Below are 18,223 nucleotides of genomic sequence, written 5' to 3' on the forward strand. Positions count from 1 at the left end.
CATTGTATTTATCCCAAGGAATTCATCCTCACTCTGCTTGACATTCTGCCAGTGACAAGGCATTTCTGAAGCATGATTATATATAATATATATATATATGTATATATATATATATATATATGTATATATCAGCTCTCATCAGTACAAACCAGTATGTCTAATAATCATTTATGAAGTACCAAACTACATTTTTTTGGTTTTGTTAAGAACCAAATGAGAAAACAGGCAAAATAACATAATAGTTAAAATATTCTATGAATCTCAAAGTCATATAATAATAATAATAATTATTATTATTTTTAAATTACTTCAAAAATTAAATATATTTAAATGATCAATATGTTTGGTGCTGTCATTAACTCCATTTTAAAGATAAAAAAAACCAAGACATAAAAGAGGTCAAGTGACTTGCCCAAGGACAATGAAAGAGAAACATATAGGATGAAAGATTTCTGCAACTTCATAAGGTAAGAATTTCAGGATATTTAATTATTGGAAAATTGCTTTCAAGTACCAAGATCATTTGAAGATGAAATTCACCCTATATGTTATTCATATGTCCTTCAGATTATTTATTCCATTTTTTAGGAACATTTTGAATAGCCATTAATACTGAAATTGCTTTCCTTCTCTCTGACTTGCATTTCTTGACCATACTGTTAGATATGACTTCTCTGATTATAATCTCTTTAGACGTCCTATAATTTGCTCTTAAGGCCTGTTTTCATTTCCAGTTTAGATCACAGAACACATGATTCACAGAGAAATCAAATCCAGTGAACAAGCATTATGCTAAGGATACAAAAAAAAGTCTTTACCCTCAAGAAACTCAGAATCTAATGGAGAGGCATTAGATACCAGCAAGATATTTACAGACTAAATTGTAAATAGTATCAGAGGGAAAGCACCATGATTAAGAACTAAGAAAAGTTTTTTTCAGAAAGGGGAATTTTAGCTGAGACTTAAAGGAATCCAATGAGGTCAGGAAGCAGAAGTGAAGAAGGTGAGAATTTCAGGAATCAGGGCAGCCAATAAAAATGCACAGAGCTGAGATGTGGAGTGTCTTGTGAGAATACCAAAGAGGCCAATGTATGCAGAAGGAGCAACATATAAAAAGACTAGAAAGAGACAGATTATGAAGAGTTATAAAAACCTAACAAAGAATTTTTTATATTTGGTCCTGGAAAAAACCAGAGAGCATTCCAGTTTACTGAATAGGGGAGGGTGATAGGGGTCAGATATATACTTTGGGAAGATCACTTTGATAGCTGAATGGAAGATGGGCCAGAGTGGGAAGAGACTTTGGGACAGGATGATCAATCTCAAGGCTGTTTCAATAATGAAGTGACACTGGAATGGTGGGAATGTCAGGAAAGAAGTAAATGTATACAAGGGATGCTATGAAGGTAGAATCAATAGGACTTGACCACTGATTGAATATAGTGAGAAGTTGAGAAACCTAAATTGTTAACAGGGTTGACTGAGAAGTGGTGGGGCCTTTGATGATAATGCGGGGGGAAGCTAGGTGGCAAAGTGGATAGAGCACCATCCCTGGATCAGGAGGACCTGAGTTCAAATATGACCTCAGACACTTAATAATTACCTAGCCGTGTGGCCTTGGCCAAGTCACTTAACCCCATTATCTTGCACAAAAAACCCCCCAAAAAGACAATAATAGGGGAAAATAGGGGAATGAGACTGGAAGCCAGAAGAGGAATTAAAAAAATAGATTTAAGAATATGAGGAAAAAGTAAACACAATCAGCAGTTACAGTTGCCAGAGGTTTCATTGATGTAATTAGAGAAGGACTTTGGCAAAGATGGATTCACTGTACAAATAATTCTTGGAAATCATCTAAATGTCCTGTTAAAAACTATTTTAGTTACAAGGATATACCAAGTGAGCAAGTCCTTAGAAGATATTTGAATTTCAATACCCATATAACTATGAATTTAGCTTCTCATTAACAATGTCATCATTCTGTTTAAGAATACCGAGATATGGGGCGGCTAGGTGGCGTAGTGGATAAAGCACCGGCCCTGGAGTCAGGAGTACCTGGGTTCAAATCCAGTCTCAGACATTTAATAATTACCCAGCTGTGTGGCCTTCGGCAAGCCACTTAACCCCATTTGCCTTGCAAAAACCTTAAAAAAAAAAAGAATACTGAGATACATGAAATTAAGAGAATAAAGACATCTACAAGGACTTTTCCTCTTGAGTAAGAAAATCTAAGTTATAACTAGGCACCTAGGTGACAGACCAAGGTCAAATATAGAGGCCTAATCATTGGCCTTTAATCTGTTACTTAACTGCCTATGGACAGAGTGCTAAACATAGAGTCAATCTAACCTCCAGCTGCTTACTAGCTGTGTTACCCTGGGCAAGGCACCTGATTTCTCCAAGTCTCAGTTTCTCCTTTTGCAAAATAGAAATCATAATATCACCTTCTTTAGAGAATTGTTGAGAACTAAATGAGATAACATGTAAAATTCTTTACAATCCTTAAAATACTACTTTGAAAATGTTTCCTTAGCGGTATCCATTTACCCCCATATTGGCTATCTGGAGTCTGGAGTGGCATGGAAGAATCTTCCAATCTGTGCCCAGACAACATCTGAGTTCTGCAGTTAATTTACATATCTAGGTTAAACCAAGGACTCTGTGATAGAGGCCTTTATTTTATAGGGCTATTTTTATCCAGTGACTTCTGCTAGAATGACATTCATTCTTAGGAATGTCTAAAACAGGCAAAATTATCCACACTCAAGTTTCAACTTTTTCATAAAGATTTTTTCTATCTACTATTTCTGTCATTACTTCTAAGTTGTATTGCATTCATCCCCAAGAAAATCATTCACATTCTGCTTGAGGGTTTGCCATAAATAAGGCATTCTGAAGCATGATGTATATTGTGGCTCTCATCAATCCAATACAATGCAGTCTAATAATCATTTATTAAGTGCCTACTACATGCAAAGGTTCTAAGATACAAAGACAACATAAAAAATAGTACCTGCCCTCAAGGAGCTTACATTCTACTGGGAGAGAGAAACACAACATGCAAATATATAAGTATATAGATGATAATTTGAGAAAGAAAGAGAGAGTACTAACAACTAAGGAGTTCAGAAAAATCTCCCCATGGGATGTGGGACCTGAGCTGAGTCTTGAAGCAGAGATAAGAGTGGAGTACATTCCAGGCATGATAGTTAGCCTATGCAAAGCACAGAAATGGGAGATGGGTAGAGAGTTCAGGGAACAGCAAATAGACCAATCTTAATGGAATGTAAAGTATATGAAAAGGAGTAATATATATAATAAGGCCAGAACAGTAGTTTGGAACTAAGTGCAAAGGACTTCCCATACTAAGGGGGGAGGGCAAGAGGAAGTCATTGCTAATTCTTGAACAAAGAGTGATATGATCAAATGTGTAGGAAGATTATTTTGACTTATCTAGGGAGAATGGATTGGTGAGGAGACTGGAAGTTGGGAGTCCAATTAGGAGACTGTTGTGATTGTAGTTCAGGGTAGAGGTGATCCGAGTTTGAGGTAAGGTGATATAAGAAATATCAGGAGGATAGAATGAACAAGACTCAACAACTAGTAGAATATGGAGATTGAGGAAGAGGAAAGAGTAGAGCAAGCTTCAAGCTTCATAACCTGGGTGATTGAAAGGTTGGTGGTACCTTGAACAAAACTAAGGAAAAATAGAGATTAGCTGGGAGTTTTCTTGTAGGAAAGATGAATGAGTTAAATTATTTCGAATGCATATATTAATATTAATGAAGCCATTAGGAATTTATCAGGGCTTTTGTAGAGAAGTGAATGTGTACATATAGACCAAAGTCCAGTTCCTGAGTACTCTGTTATTTGAACTGTGCTTGCATTGCAAGTAGACAATCAAAATGGTGTGGTCTCACCAGACCAAAATAACCCTCCCCTCAATAAAATAGCATACCACAAATAACACAGACTATGAGAGTGAAGTTCAGGTGTGTGGGGGGATTTTAATTGTTTTTTTGCTAACTTGTATCTTACAGCAGAAGGGATAAGGAAGGGAAGTATAGAGAGAAAAAAAATGACTATTCTAAACCCTTGAATTGGTTGAGATCCAATAGGACAGGAATATTTAGCAAAACTATTACTACCTAATCACCACAGAACCCTGGAGTGTAAATGTGTAAAAAGAGATAAGCAAAACTCTTCAGCTGTGATGAAAATGATCATAAGCAGTTAGGGTTTTATTTCCCTACATCATAATTATCAGGTATTAGTCGGCACAAATAAGGCTGTGAGATGCAGAAGCTGCTGCACTGGGGAGATTTAATGGATTGCACATCTAGGACCCACTAGCACAAGAACATGGGGCACCTACAACTCTGCATTCAAGGTCAAGACAATTAGATAGTGGAGAAAATTTAAGAAACAAAAAATTCAATTTTTTTCTTTATTCTTTTCTATCTGCTGGTGTTTTTGATTGACTGAAAAGGGGTTAGTTATATTGTTTCCTTCAACTGTTTTTTGTGTCATAATGAGACCCAACAACATAATATATGCAGTGAGACTCTCGGGTTATAAGGTAACATATTCAATGCTCCATTCAAATCTGATTTGGAAAGAAAGAAAGAAAGATACAAGTGTGACTTTATCTAAGGGACAACATGTCTTCTCATGAGACCATGGGCAGACTAAATGCTACATCACCACAAATGAATAATCACAGATGAATGGAGTCCTTGGCTGCTTCATTCTTAGAAATATGTCTCTTCTAGCTTATCCTAAATCTATTAGGCTGCCTATAGCTTAGAATCATTACTAATGTGCTTCTAAAGTTGAGGTGAATGGCTACACTCCTAGCAGAGTGAATTTTTGACTAAATGGATCTGAGTCATGAACTAATCAGTGTAGGAAATATTAGCATTTTCTATATGAAGGGAAGAGAACTATCAAAATTCATCATTCATTGCCAAGTTTGTTTTTTAACTACAACATATTAAATGATGTGAAATGGTCATGAAAAGTCATCACATAAATCACAGAAATGACCACCATGCATCTAGTTACCCACTGGGCACAGTAGGCTGCAGGGGCAAATTTTTTCTTTTTTGAAACTCCTGAAATTGTTTAAAAGGGAAGAATATTAACTGGCCTTTTTTTTCCAGAATGAAGATGAGCTAGAGAAGCACTTAAGGAGCCAACATTCACACTGTACCAAATAGCTTTAAGCAGCAGTTACCTAGGATGTGGGCAGGTTGATTCATCTTTGGCAGTGATTATTTTTTATGTATCTAAGGAGCATGAGTGAACTGGCTGTGGGCTGAGGCTGGTGAGTATACATATAATTTAATTTTAGCTCATAGCAAATGACAATGATCACAGAAGATTTAGCACCTCATTTGGCACCTTCTCTGGCCCAGAATCATCTGTCTGCCTGAACAAGAAGGGCATATTATTGGGTAACTTCTCTGTGATTGCTCCAGGACTATGCTTGGCTCCTAACACATCAAGCTGCTTCTAAGTGAGTTTTTCCTCGCTTGAGAGAAAATTCAGTATTGAAAATGAGACTAAAGCTGGAGATATTTTATACTATATAACAGGTTTGGTTCAGGAAAAGAGTTACATAAAAGGTCAAATGCATATTATTCCCTCTTAAGTATTAGTTTCTTATTTGTTAGGTTGTTTTATTTTAAGCACTGATTATATTTTTTGGCTTGAAATGGTGACTTCTTCTAGGTTTGATTTTTCGGTTTTCTTGGTAGATATTATGGTTTCCTCCAATATTTCTGCAAAGCTCTCTTCTATCTGAGAAGCCTTTTTGGGGGTCACTTTAGAAGCTTCTTCCTCCTTCTCCTCTTTCTTAAAAGACACCACAGCGGGTGATGCTTTTGAAGGAGTTGAACTAAACATTCTGGATGATAGCAAATAACCAGGGTTAGGAGGTGGATTCAGCCCTGAAATGGTGCTGGTGCTGAATCGGGTTTCTTCACCTTCTAGCAGCTTCCTGTGAATCCAACAGAGAGAAGGATTAGCAGAAAATGTCACTGAGAGGTCAAACCACTAACCCCAAGCCATTCAGAAAAGGTCCAATTGAACTTAGATCCTGAGTCAGGACTTTAAATATGTATTCCTAAACCCAGAGCATGGGACTGAGCCTTCAGAAATTATTTTATTTATCCTTCTGTCTCAAATTTCACTGAATCTTAAAACATCCCACCTAGACAGTTATACATTTTTTTAAAAAAAATAACTGGGGGCAGCTAGGTGGCACAGTGGATAAAGCACTGGCCCTGGAGTCAGGAGTACCTGGGTTCAAATCCGGTCTCAGACACTAAAATAATTACCTAGCTGTGTGGCCTAGGGCAAGCCACTTAACCCCGTCTGCCTTGCAAAAATCCTTAAAAAAAAAAAAGAAAAGAAAAAATAATTGGACAACCCCTCCTTCCACCACTATTACCATCACCTGCACTACCCTTAGACATCTAATTTAGTATAAGAATAAATTTTCAATAGTTTGATTCTACTAATCTCTTCTGGGGAGCTGTTTTGTTCATAATCCCTTAGCTTCAGTAGTAATAACATAGTAGGAAGCTCATATAGATCTGTGGGAAGAACCGTTTCCTCTCACTTGAACCTGAACTTTGTTCTACTCACCTAGAAAAACCTAGAGAAAAACAGGGGAGCTTTATGGAGATAAGGACATTGAGTGCAAGTGTCTACTGAAGACAAGCTTGGAGGATATAGTGTTGGTAATAACTACTTATCTGAGTCTCTTTGTGTAAACACACAAGGAAGTCATTCCCTCCTAATTTTTTTTTTAGGTTTTTGCAAAGCAAATGGGGTTAAGTGGCTTGCCCAAGGCCACACAGCTAGGTAATTATTAAGTGTCTGAGACCGGATTTGAACCCAGGTACTCTTGACTCCAGGGCCAGTGCTTTATCCACTGCGCCAGCCGCCGTCCCCCCTTATTCTTGAAGGGATATTCTTTGAGGGATGAATAGGAAAGACAATACTTGAGAGCACAGTATATAGTTGGGGGGGGTGAGAGGGACTAGGGGATCCACATTCTAAGACCCATTAACCATGTACATGAAATTTAACTTCGATCAACCCATTTCCTTATATATTCAACAGAGATAATCTCTATTAAACTTAAAAATCTTGTAAAGATTTTTTTTTAAATATGGAGTGGGGAAAAGACCATATAGAGACCATTGCTCATGCTGACCTCTACATTTAGAAAGCAATCTTCCTCTTTCTATAAGACATTGCTTAGAGAACTTTTCTACCATAAAGTTCCCTCTGAGCTCTGAAATATAATATTTGACAGAGAACTTTAGTACAAGGACTAAAATGGCATGACTAGAATAGATTAGATGTAAAGGTAGGGAGAGACAGAGGTATAGGCCACTTAAAAAATGTTTCATTAGGACTGTTGGCATTGTTACATATTCACTTAGCTAACAGAAAGAGAGATAACAGTCAAATATCCACCTTGATCCCATACTTTTGGTGACCCAGGCCGTTCTGAGCAATGTCCTCAAAAAAACACTAGCTATGAGCTGGGCATTACCTGTAAGCTGCAATCTCAATATCCAGAGCCATTTTGACATTGAGCAGGTCCTGGTACTCTCGCAGGTGGCGAGCCATCTCACTCTTTGTACTTCTCAGGTCATTCTCTAGTTGTCCAATGCTATCCTGCAAAAGAGAAATTCTGAACAATTAGCTCAAACCAATCTAAGTCAGTGACACTATCATAGAGTATATGACTCTGGTCATATGTCAGCAATGTCAGCTATGGTTTGTACCACTCCTGGCTTGTCTCATTACATTATCCATCCATCCATTCAATAAGTACTAATTAAGCATTTAATCTGAAATTCTTTGTTATATGGGAAGAGGAAGGAGGAGAGATACAGGGGGAAATTTAAGCAATATAAAAATAAAATGCATCAATAAAACTTGTTTTTTTTAAAAAGAGTTTATTCTGCAAATTACTTTAGATCCAAGAAGAGATATAAAGTCTTAAGGCATGGACCTTGCCCTTATGAAGCTTATAATGTAGTAGGAAAAATAATAATCCAATAATCACTTATCCTTTCTCTTCCCCACAATCTCCAAAAGAGACTCTGAATCAAGAAATTCCCACTGTGACAAATTGACAGAAAAACAACCACTCTAGCCAGGATACCCTTTTTCTTTTTGATGTTATGATTACCTTATCATATTCTCAACAGAATATCTTTATTAACATTATTTTATTCTGTTGGTAAAAAGAGTCAAGAATGAAATAGAAAAACTTGTTTTAGCTAAATACTAAAACTGAATCAAACAACAACAATAAATAGTAATAATAACATCAAAGGGTCCAATTCCAAACCCTTCTAAAGCACAAGTCCAGGTCCAGAAAAAAATAAACTTTGAATTTGTTGTTCATGATGATTACTGGGTATATGAAATCACTAATCTCATAGAATTATATCAGTAGCTTGTTGTTTATTTGATTTTTCATCCTTTGCTCGTGAACAAGACCATGAATGCATGAATTTGATTTAAGTGAGGCAGAGCTGCATAAAGTCTTCAGTCTCACTCTGTCTTCCAGAGTCAGCACAGTTTGGTGGCAAGACAAAAGTCAAGACTATTGGCAATGGCTCCAACATTGGTTTAAGAGACATAGAATATTCAATAGACTAGGCATCATTTTATGGAAAATAATAATGCAGGTCAGTGTGTGAGATATCTAAGCTATACTACACTACATTTCCTGGGTAGACTCATCTCTTTTTGCTTTGTCCTAAGTTCAACAAAGCTGGTCTTGGAAATGAGAAACATAGTTGATGTTGCAAAACGTACAAACTTTCAAACTCTAAGAAATAGCAGAAAGAACTTAAATTACACCATCTAATATTTTATAAACAGTAGAATTCAGCTGAGAATAGACCTATCAACAATAAACCTTTAAAAATAAGTAGGGAGAAATACCAATCACATGGAAGCACAAAAAATGCTCTAAAATCATTAAAGAATTATGGGAGACAAAGCAAGGAAGATTCCTGGAAATCAATGGGCATTTTATTTCAACGTTCTACTGAAAGTGATATGATGGATTTAGAATGATGCCATCAACATTGATTAGATAGGTCCTTTTCTGAAATTAAGATCCTCTGAGGGAAAAAGTCCCAGATCATTTCATGGTTAGTCTGAAAAGGAAGACTCAGAGCTGTGATTTTTGGCTTTCCTTTTTTTGTTGTTGTTAGATTATACTCTTTGTGAGTGCATTTGGGGTTTTCTTGGCAAAGATACTAGAGTAGTTTGCAATTTCCTTTTCCAGTTCATTTTCCAGTATAGATGTAGGGTTAAATGATTTACTCAGGGTCATACAATTAATAAAGGTCTGAGTTTAGATTTGAACTTACATTCTCCTGATTTTAGGCCTAGAATGCTTTCCAGTGTGCCATCTTTGCTATAGCTTTTCAAAATATCCTGAGATAAGTTTCTCTTCTGTTTCTTTTTCCTCCTCAAAACAGAAATTAAGATGCTTTCATGTATTTAAAGTGCTCTGAAAATCTCACATTAAAACTATTACTAAAATGGCAAATCCTTTGTTATCTGGAAATCTCATTCATACAGAAGGAATTCCACATAGTTTATATCATATTGTCATAGCAGGAAATGACTCTAGCTTTTGAATCTAATTCCCTTCATTTTGCAGAGGAGGAACCAGGGGTTCAGAGAGGTCAAGTGACTTCTCAAAACTCACAATTAATGACAGAGTTGAGACAAGAAATCAATTCTTTGAGCATTCTCAATCCACGACTGTACTATTCTTGTTCCCCATAACTTTTCCCCAGCTTTCTCCTCACCACCATTTTCTTAAAAAAAATTTATCCATAGGAAGTGGTTAAATCAATCATGATATATAAAAATAATGAATCTTTTCCCCCCTTCCTTCCTTTGTATTTTTTTAACATAACTATTATGGAAATATGTTTTCTATGATTTCATATTTGTTAGTGATAGCCTAATGGTTTGGGGAGGACCTGGAGAGAAATTAGAACTCGAAATTTCAAGAAATTGAACATTATAAAATGATTTAAAAAATGATAAAACACAATACTCCTCTATTAAAATGACAAATCTGAAGAATTCAAAGAAATTTCGAGCCAGCATTCTACAAAGTAAAAAAATTAGAAGAATAACATATATATTCATTATAAAAACACAAAAAATGTATAAATGTATACATCTTTAAAGTATACATCTTTTAATATGATTAGTAATAAATATATAAGTTCAAATCAGAGTTTACATGTTGAAGAAATATTGGAGGATCTCTGAGAATAGGAGTATTCTAACATATTAGTGGGGTTGTGAAGTGATCCAATCATTCTATATTTTAGTATTGTCACCTCAAAAAAAGTGACTTAACTGACCATGTGCTATGATATAGCAATATCACTACAAGGCATAAGCCCAAAGGAAGTCAAAAGATAGAAGGAAAGATACCATATTTATAAAAACATCCTAAGCAACACTTTCTTAAGTTCCATAAACTAGATCTCATCAAAAACTAGGTACTCATCAATCTGTGGTCCATGAGTATAATAGAATGGTTGGCTGGTTGATTATTGTTCTTCATTCTCAAAGAGGATCCAAATGACAGCACTATTATGCTGAAAGAAATAATAAGGCACTATCTGAGGAAGAGGGAATGACACTGAAGAAAAAAAAATGGGAAAAACAATGGAGTAAATCAAGCATACATAGAAGAGTTCCATTTTGAAGCTTTTGAGGAATGAATTCTTAAGGCAATTGAAAAATAAGAGAGGTCCATAGATATAGAGTTAGAACAGATCTTCTATAGATGATGAGGTCCTTCAGATACTCCTATTTGTGAATAATATTGGATCAAGTACCAAAATAATAAGCAATAAAAGGCAACTAGGTGGTGCAGTGGAGAGTGCACCCATCCTGGAGTCGAGAGAACCTGAATTCAAATCTGGTCTTAGACAATAATTACCTAGCTATGTGACCTTGGGCAAGTCATTTAACCCCATTGACTTGCAATAAAAAAATAATAAAAAATAAAGAAGCAATAAATGAGATCTATAATCACATTAAAAAATCTGATTTAAATATCCACACAGGGAAAATCAAGTGTATAAAGAATGCCTTTTGTACAGATTATGGTATGTAAAATGACAATCTATAAAGTTTGTCCATCAATATGTATGTGCATCTATGCACACATACTTGCATGTTCTTGTGTACACACACATACATATTCTGGATAAGCATTACAAATATGTGATGAACTAGGTCTAGAATTGAAAAGAAGAAAGAAAAAAATAGGGATTGCCTTTGATAAATCGAATAGTTCTTTTAATAACTCCACTACTACTACTCCAAGCTTCTCCATGAAGCAAAGACCACCTTTTTAATACTAATGTTCTTCTAGTAACATATGGTTGTGTCATGAAATATCATCATTTTTAAAGAACTGAAGGTGAGAGTTACTGAAAGGGTGATGGAAAAGCCCATGATGGATGTGAGCAAAGTTCAATACATTACAACAAACAAAAGGTACTGGGAAAGTTGTTTAAAAGTCATTAAAGAAAGCTGACTAGGAAAAAAGAGACATGCTAATCACAAAACAAGAGCAAGGGATAATCGAAAGACAATCTCCATTAGTGTCTATGTAATATCAAGATGAGGAAAGTCCCCAGAACATCATGATGGGGAGAGAATTATCTTTTGTGAGTATGTATAAATGTGTTGAACAAGGTGGGTTGGCACAGATGGGTTATAATTGGTGTAAATTGAAGGACCAGATATATCAAGTATATACCATCAACTATTGGAGTAAGAAATAATTAATACGAGGAATTTAAAGAAATTTGGAACTAAAAAGGAACTAATGCAGAGCAAAGTGAGTAGAACCAAGTCAACAATATACATAACAACCATGGCAAAATAAAGACATTAGTAATTAAATAAGTGCAATCACCAATGGACTTTAGAGGTATACATTCTTTTCTGCAGTGTTGTTATTTTTGGTCACGATGGACTGTTTAAGACACCATTTGAGATTTTTCTTAATGGAATGCTTTGTTATTTCCTTCTCCAACTCATTTTGCAGATGGGGATCCGAGGCAAACAGTATTAAGTGAATTGTTTGGGGCGGCTAGGTAGCGCAGTGGATAAAGCACTAGCCCTGGAGTCAGGAGTACCTGGGTTCAAATCTGGTCTCAAACATTTAATAATTACCTAGCTGTGTGGTCTTGGGCAAGCCACTTAACCCCATTTGCCTTGCCAAAACCTAAAAAAAAAAAAAAAAGAATTGTTCAAGGTCACACAACTAGTGGGTGTCTGGGGTCAGATTTGAACTCACAAAGATGAGTCTTCCTGTCTTCAGGGCTAGCCCTCTATCCACTCAGTTTCCCTACCTTCCTGAAATAAAGTAGCAGAAAAAGACACATTTTGAGATATATGCTGATAGACACCATCAAAGTGTTGATGTTTTACTTAACTTCCCTTCTTTGTTAATAAAAACATTGTCCTTGTCCAAAATTAAATATATATCTCAGTTTGCATCTAGAATCTATTACCTCTCTGTCAGGATGTGGTGGCATGATCATTTGTTTTTTCTATGTAAAGAGAAAATATGTTGTAGGGGAGTGTATGAACTAACTATAGTCCATGGGCTTTGTGTGACATCTATTTTGTTTTTCAAGGGTTTTTTTTTTTTGGCTCCCTACCTATCTGTTAGCTGTACTTTCACTATAGGTAAGCTTTTTTTTTTTAATAATTTGAAAATAAAGGTGAGAGTTAGGGTTAGTAACTATAATTTGTATCAGGTGCTCTACGTATGTGATTCATGGCTTAAGTTATGATAAAGAGTGTAGTTCTATTCTCAGTAGCAAGAACTGCCTATAACAACTAATCTGATTTTCTCCTGTTCCCTTTTCATAGTTTCCTATTTATACCTTGAATAGATTTTCAAAAATACCATGTGAGGATAACTCAGCAGTTATTCTGAACAAGATAGTGTTGCCCACATGAATATCTACTGTATAATTTCAGTAGTCTGCTCCCCTGGGCTGTGAAACTTCAGGCTTAGCCTGAGGGAACTAGATGAAAGACTACATCACCTTAAGAAACCTCTTTTAAAATCACTAACATCAGCACTAAAAACCAGGGGCTGGAAAGTGAATAAAACCGAGAAAGGTCATGGTGGTGAAAAGAAGGAAGAAAGAGCAGCAAGAGACAGCTCTGTTTAATTGGGATGTCATTCTCAGCTTTTATTGAGACCATATATTCAGCCAGAATGGAATAAACACAGCACTGTCAGATAAAAGTTGTCATTCTATAAATGATGTCTTCCTAAGCCATAAGTAATGAACTGAGGACAAGGAGGAAATGTCCTTTTTGGAAAGGAACTCTCCTTTCTTCCTTTGTTTTCCAGAAACAAAGGGTAAAGTATGTCCAGATGATTTCTAATTATGAAAGATCACTCAGAGTGATTCAGGCAATGGATTAAAAAAAGAAAAAAGATCTATGAATAAGTAGAAAAATAAACAAAAGAAACACCCCCATTATCCTGGTTTGCAATTTCAAAGACAGCTTTCCCTGGCTCTATATTTACAAGCTGCCACTTCTCCCTCACCTGCCCCATCACTTTCAGTGGATGGACCCCATATTCAATTTAATTAGGCTAAGCTCCAATTTCATCCTGGTGAGAGTACAGCAGCCATTACACTTCTCCCCAGAGACTATGAAATAAGAAAGATCAGCAAAGTCTTTCAAGGAAGCACCTCTCAAAGACTTCTGGTTGCCTTTTCATTATTGGACTGGGTCACTGAGCTCTATCTTTGCTTTTCTATAAGGCTTTGTATTCATTCCAAGAATGTGAAGAAAATTGGAGAAAATTGAAATTCCCTTTTTTTCAATGAATGGAAATGTCCTCAAGGAAAAGAGGTTGCTGTATTTGACTTGTGATATGCTTTAACAGTAACAGTGCTTCCTTCCTTTGAGCTACCCCACCCCTTCAGTTTGTGTCACACCACTGTTCATGTGATCATGTCATCTTGAGTTCTTCTTTGTTTTGTATGTATGAATTTTTTCCTCCACAATTATCATATAGAGACCTAATACTTCTTTGCAGCCTTTATCTTTAGCATGGTGCTGAATGTGCAGCAGAGTTCAGTGTGAAGTTGTAAGTTTGGGTTTTCTGTGTCCTTCCCCTACCTCTATGTGAGGACAACAAGCTTATAAAGTAAGATATTCATGGGGTTGTTAGAAAATATACCGATTGGTTGGTTATTCCTTGAAGCAGAAGAAAAAAGGAATGGCATTCTTGGTTCCACAGTGGGTGTGGGATAAGAGGAAAAATCTTAGGAAATTACGGTGCTTTGACTTGACCTGTTAAGAAATTCCTTGAGAAAGATGATCTTTTTGCTTCTTGACCAAGGCATTATCCAGTGGCTACAGGCCTCCCTCCTAGGACACCAGGTGGACCTATGAGCCACACCCAAGAAAAATGAAATGATTCAGGCCTGTCAGTCTTAACATCTCTTGCCACTCCCATGAGCCATTCCACTTTGTCCTGAAAGGAATTGCTGGGGCAGAGAGGGGTGGGTGGGGGTTGGGGTAGAAGTGGGGGTGGGGATGATGTGTGCAGCATTGCAGAGTTGCAGATGCCGCATTTTTCCTGCAGACCCAGGTCTGGCTGCCCATGCTATTGTGTAACCCTGAAAGCCATTAAAAGAAAAACAGACAGCCAAGCATCATAAATACACCCCCTTCCTCTTTCTCTCCACCACCAGGTCAAGGAAGGAAAAGCTGATTCTATGCTAGCAACAAGATACTATAGAACCAATGAGAAAGGACAAGTGTCTTAAAATTATCCTAGCCTGGGCACCTCCCTTTCATAGAAGGACAAAGCTAGACTTTCAGAGGTCACATAGTCCTTCTCTGTAGAATCTAGGAAGAAGAAATGCAGCCTAGACCTCAGTTATAGTAGCACTTCATGAAATCAGAATGGCTGGGAACAGAGCCAGATATTTAGTAGAAAGCTTGGGTTTTAGGATTTTGTGATGCAGTTTAACTTTATTTTTATGTATCCACAGTAATTCCTAGCAGGATGTAAAATAAAGATACTTCCCAGACCTGCTTGAATAAGTAACAACAATAATTGACATTTTTAATAGAATTAACTCATTTCACATGCACTGAAAAAAGGTTTATTTGAAAGTAGTAGCAGATTTGTAGACATTGTTTCAAAGACCTTAAAAACAGTTTGTACTCTTCAGATAAATGGCTACCAAATTATTTACACAAATTATTTCTCTCAAGTATTCTTTTTTGTAAACAGTGTAAAAGGTGAAGAATTCAACCCAAATCATGCTGAATTATCCCAAATTTATGAAATAGTGGAGGTCAATTTAAAGAGTCTTTATTGTGATTCTAAGTAAAATCACAGTATTACTATTTTTTTGCTAGCACTTCCCTCCTCCCTGCCCCTGCCTTTTGTCCCTTTCCTGGTCAACCAGAGATATCCTACCATGCGTCTGAAGCAGCAATAGCCATTATTTGATGGAGGTGAGGGAGGAACAAATAGAAAATATCTTTTCGGGATCATGAAAGACAGGTGAAGAGGAACAAACAAATGGTACGACAGCCCTACAACAAAGAAGCCCCAGTCTCTGTAGTTCAGCTCTTGAGTTACAACAATCCATCAATAGATAAGAGCAGATACATAGATGGATAGATAGATAGATTGATATTGGGAATGACGTGGGGTGGGGAAGGAAAGAACGCAGTTGTCTAGAGAGACTTTGCTTATGACCGCTGAAAGAAAGGGAAAATCGAATTAAGACTGGGGGAATAGTACCATGGACAGCAGCCATAGCTTTTTTTTTTATTGTTGTAGATCTTTTAACCTATAGATCGGTTTCCTTTCCGGCTCTTACCAAAAAGACTTCCCCGGAGGCAGAAATTACGATCCGGACTCTAGGAAAGTGAAATGCAAAGGACAGCGAATAGATCAATCACTCCCTCCTCTTCTTTACTATGACCAATCTTGTTAAAGATATGGTTGGTTGCTAGCTTAGGTCTTTTTGGTTTTTTTAGTCCATCCTATTTCTCTCAAAATCAATCTAAAGAAAAAGAAAGGCCGCTCTCTCCATTACTGTAAGACCATGTCCGTTTTGGGAGGGGTCTGAGAGAAGAGCTAGGCTTTCAAAAGAGGGATCGGGATCAATCACAAGAAGAGGGCCCGAGGTACAGGCTTAAATAAATCGGTGTGGCTGAACCCCGCCTCTTCCCCCCGGGGTAAGTTCGTCCGGCGGCACTCACCTGAAAGCCAGCCACCTCGGCGCTGTGCCTTTCCTCCATCTCCAGGATCTGCCTTTCCAAGGACTCATTGGCGCCCCGGAGCCCTTCGATCTCGATGGTGCGCGCCTGCAGCTGGCGTCGGTACTCGTGGATCTCCTCGCGGCTGGCTCGGATGGCTTCGGTGCTGCGCGCCGCCTGCTCGTTCAGGTTGGCGAACTTGGACTTGTACCACTCCTCGGCGGACTGCAGGTTCTTGGCGGCCAGCGACTCGTACTGGGCGCGGATCTCGCGGAGCGCCGAGGTCAGGTCCGGCTTGGCCACGGCCACGTCCACCTCGGCCGAGGCCTGGGACGACGCCTGCAGCGTGGCCAGCAGCTCCGACACCTCCTCCTCGTGCACCTGCCTCAGGAAAGCCAGTTCGTCCAACAGCGCCTCCACCTTCTTCTCCAGGTCCAGCCTTGCCAAGGTGGCGCCGTCCGCATCGCGCTGCTGCGCCTTGAGGGCGCGCTCGGCGCCCTCGCGGCCGCGGCTCTCCTCCTCGCAGCGCGCCCGCAGCCGCTGCACCTCTTCGGCCAGCCCGTCGCGCTCCAGCAGCGCCTGGGTCCGGGCCGAGCTCGCCTCCTCCAGCTGCGCGCGGAGCTCCCGCAGCTCGCGCTGGAAGAGCTCGCCGACGCGCGAGGGCTCGGCCTGGCGCTGCCGCAGCGCCGCCAGCTCGGCCTCCAGGGCCCGGTTCTGGGTCTCCAGCTGGTGCACTTTCTCGATGAACACCGCAAAGCGGTCGTTGAGGCCCTGCAGCTGCTCCTTCTCGTTGGTGCGGATGATCTTGTACTCGTTGTTGCGCGCCGCGGCCTGGCTCAGGTCCAGGCTGTCGGGCCCGGGGCGGCGGTAGCTCAGCCCCAGCCCCAGAGAGGAGGCGGCGGAGCAGGCCCCCGACGAGGCCACGGGGCAGCGGGACAGGGACTGCGACCTGAAGCTCCCGGCGCCGCTGCCCGCGAAGCGCGAGGACAGGCGAGCGCCATCCCCGAATACCTTCCTGTAGGAGGAGGAGCAAAGATAATGGTCGGAGCTGAAACTCATCTTGCAAGGGACAGACGGCGTCCGGAGCAGAAGCCGGGACTGATCGCGGCTTCGGGGGCCCGCGTTATAAGGCGCCGGGGGCGGGGCTGGGAGGGGAGCGTTGGAGGAGGGGCCTTCCACAAAGGGAAGGTCCTTGGGAGAGGGATGGGGGTGGAGTGCCCATTGCAGGTTGGAGGATCGCACTGCAGCAGCCAGAGCTGCGTGGTCTCTCTCTGGTCAAAGGGCCAAGATTGCCGGCGGAAGCTAGGTGCCCTTTCCTCCCAGAAGGAGCAGCCTACTCCCCCCGCAAGCCCATTTTCTTTAGCACTGAGATCCGCAGACAAGTGACTTTGGCATTGCCACCTTCAAACCAACCTTGACCATCTCCTCCGCATCGCACATCCTACGGGATCGCTACAGTCTTTGTGCCTATGGCTTGCCAAGATTCTGTGGTCCCTTCTCCCCCTTTCTTTTCCCTCCCCCCCCAAATTCTGGAAGTCTCTGCCCCATCAGGTTGGACAAGACTGCATCTCCTCTCAAAACACAACACTGGCTGGGTCTTTCTATTCATATCACTAACTTCCACCCTTTAGACATCCTAGATAAGCTATCTCTTCCATCATATCAGGAGCTCCCAAATTGCATCCAGTAACTCGCTCCCACCTCAGACCACTTTAAAGACATTTCCTTTTTTTTAAGTTTTTTTTTTTTTTTGCAAGGCAATGAGTTAAGTGGCTTGCCCATGGCCATACAGCTAGGTAATTATTAAGTGTCTGAGATCGGATTTGAACCCAGGTACTCCTGACTCCAGGGCCGGTGCTTTATCCACTGCGCC

The 18,223-nt window shown here is 39.4% G+C and overlaps 1 protein-coding gene across 1 annotated transcript; it reads right to left on the reverse strand.

The window, feature by feature from the left end:
- Positions 1–2,816: 2,816 nt before the first annotated feature.
- INA (internexin neuronal intermediate filament protein alpha) lies at positions 2,817–17,487 on the reverse strand. The gene is made up of 3 exons (XM_074231910.1): positions 16,354–17,487; positions 7,571–7,695; positions 2,817–6,001 (listed from the first exon to the last, which is right to left on the reverse strand). The coding sequence occupies exons 1-3, from the start codon at positions 17,407–17,409 to the stop codon at positions 5,698–5,700; spliced, it is 1,485 nt and encodes a 494-aa protein (XP_074088011.1). The 5' UTR covers positions 17,410–17,487; the 3' UTR covers positions 2,817–5,697.
- Between the last annotated feature and the right edge of the window lie 736 nt (positions 17,488–18,223).

Source organism: Macrotis lagotis, chromosome 4, assembly GCF_037893015.1.
Source record: "Macrotis lagotis isolate mMagLag1 chromosome 4, bilby.v1.9.chrom.fasta, whole genome shotgun sequence".
NCBI lineage: Eukaryota > Metazoa > Chordata > Mammalia > Peramelemorphia > Peramelidae > Macrotis > Macrotis lagotis.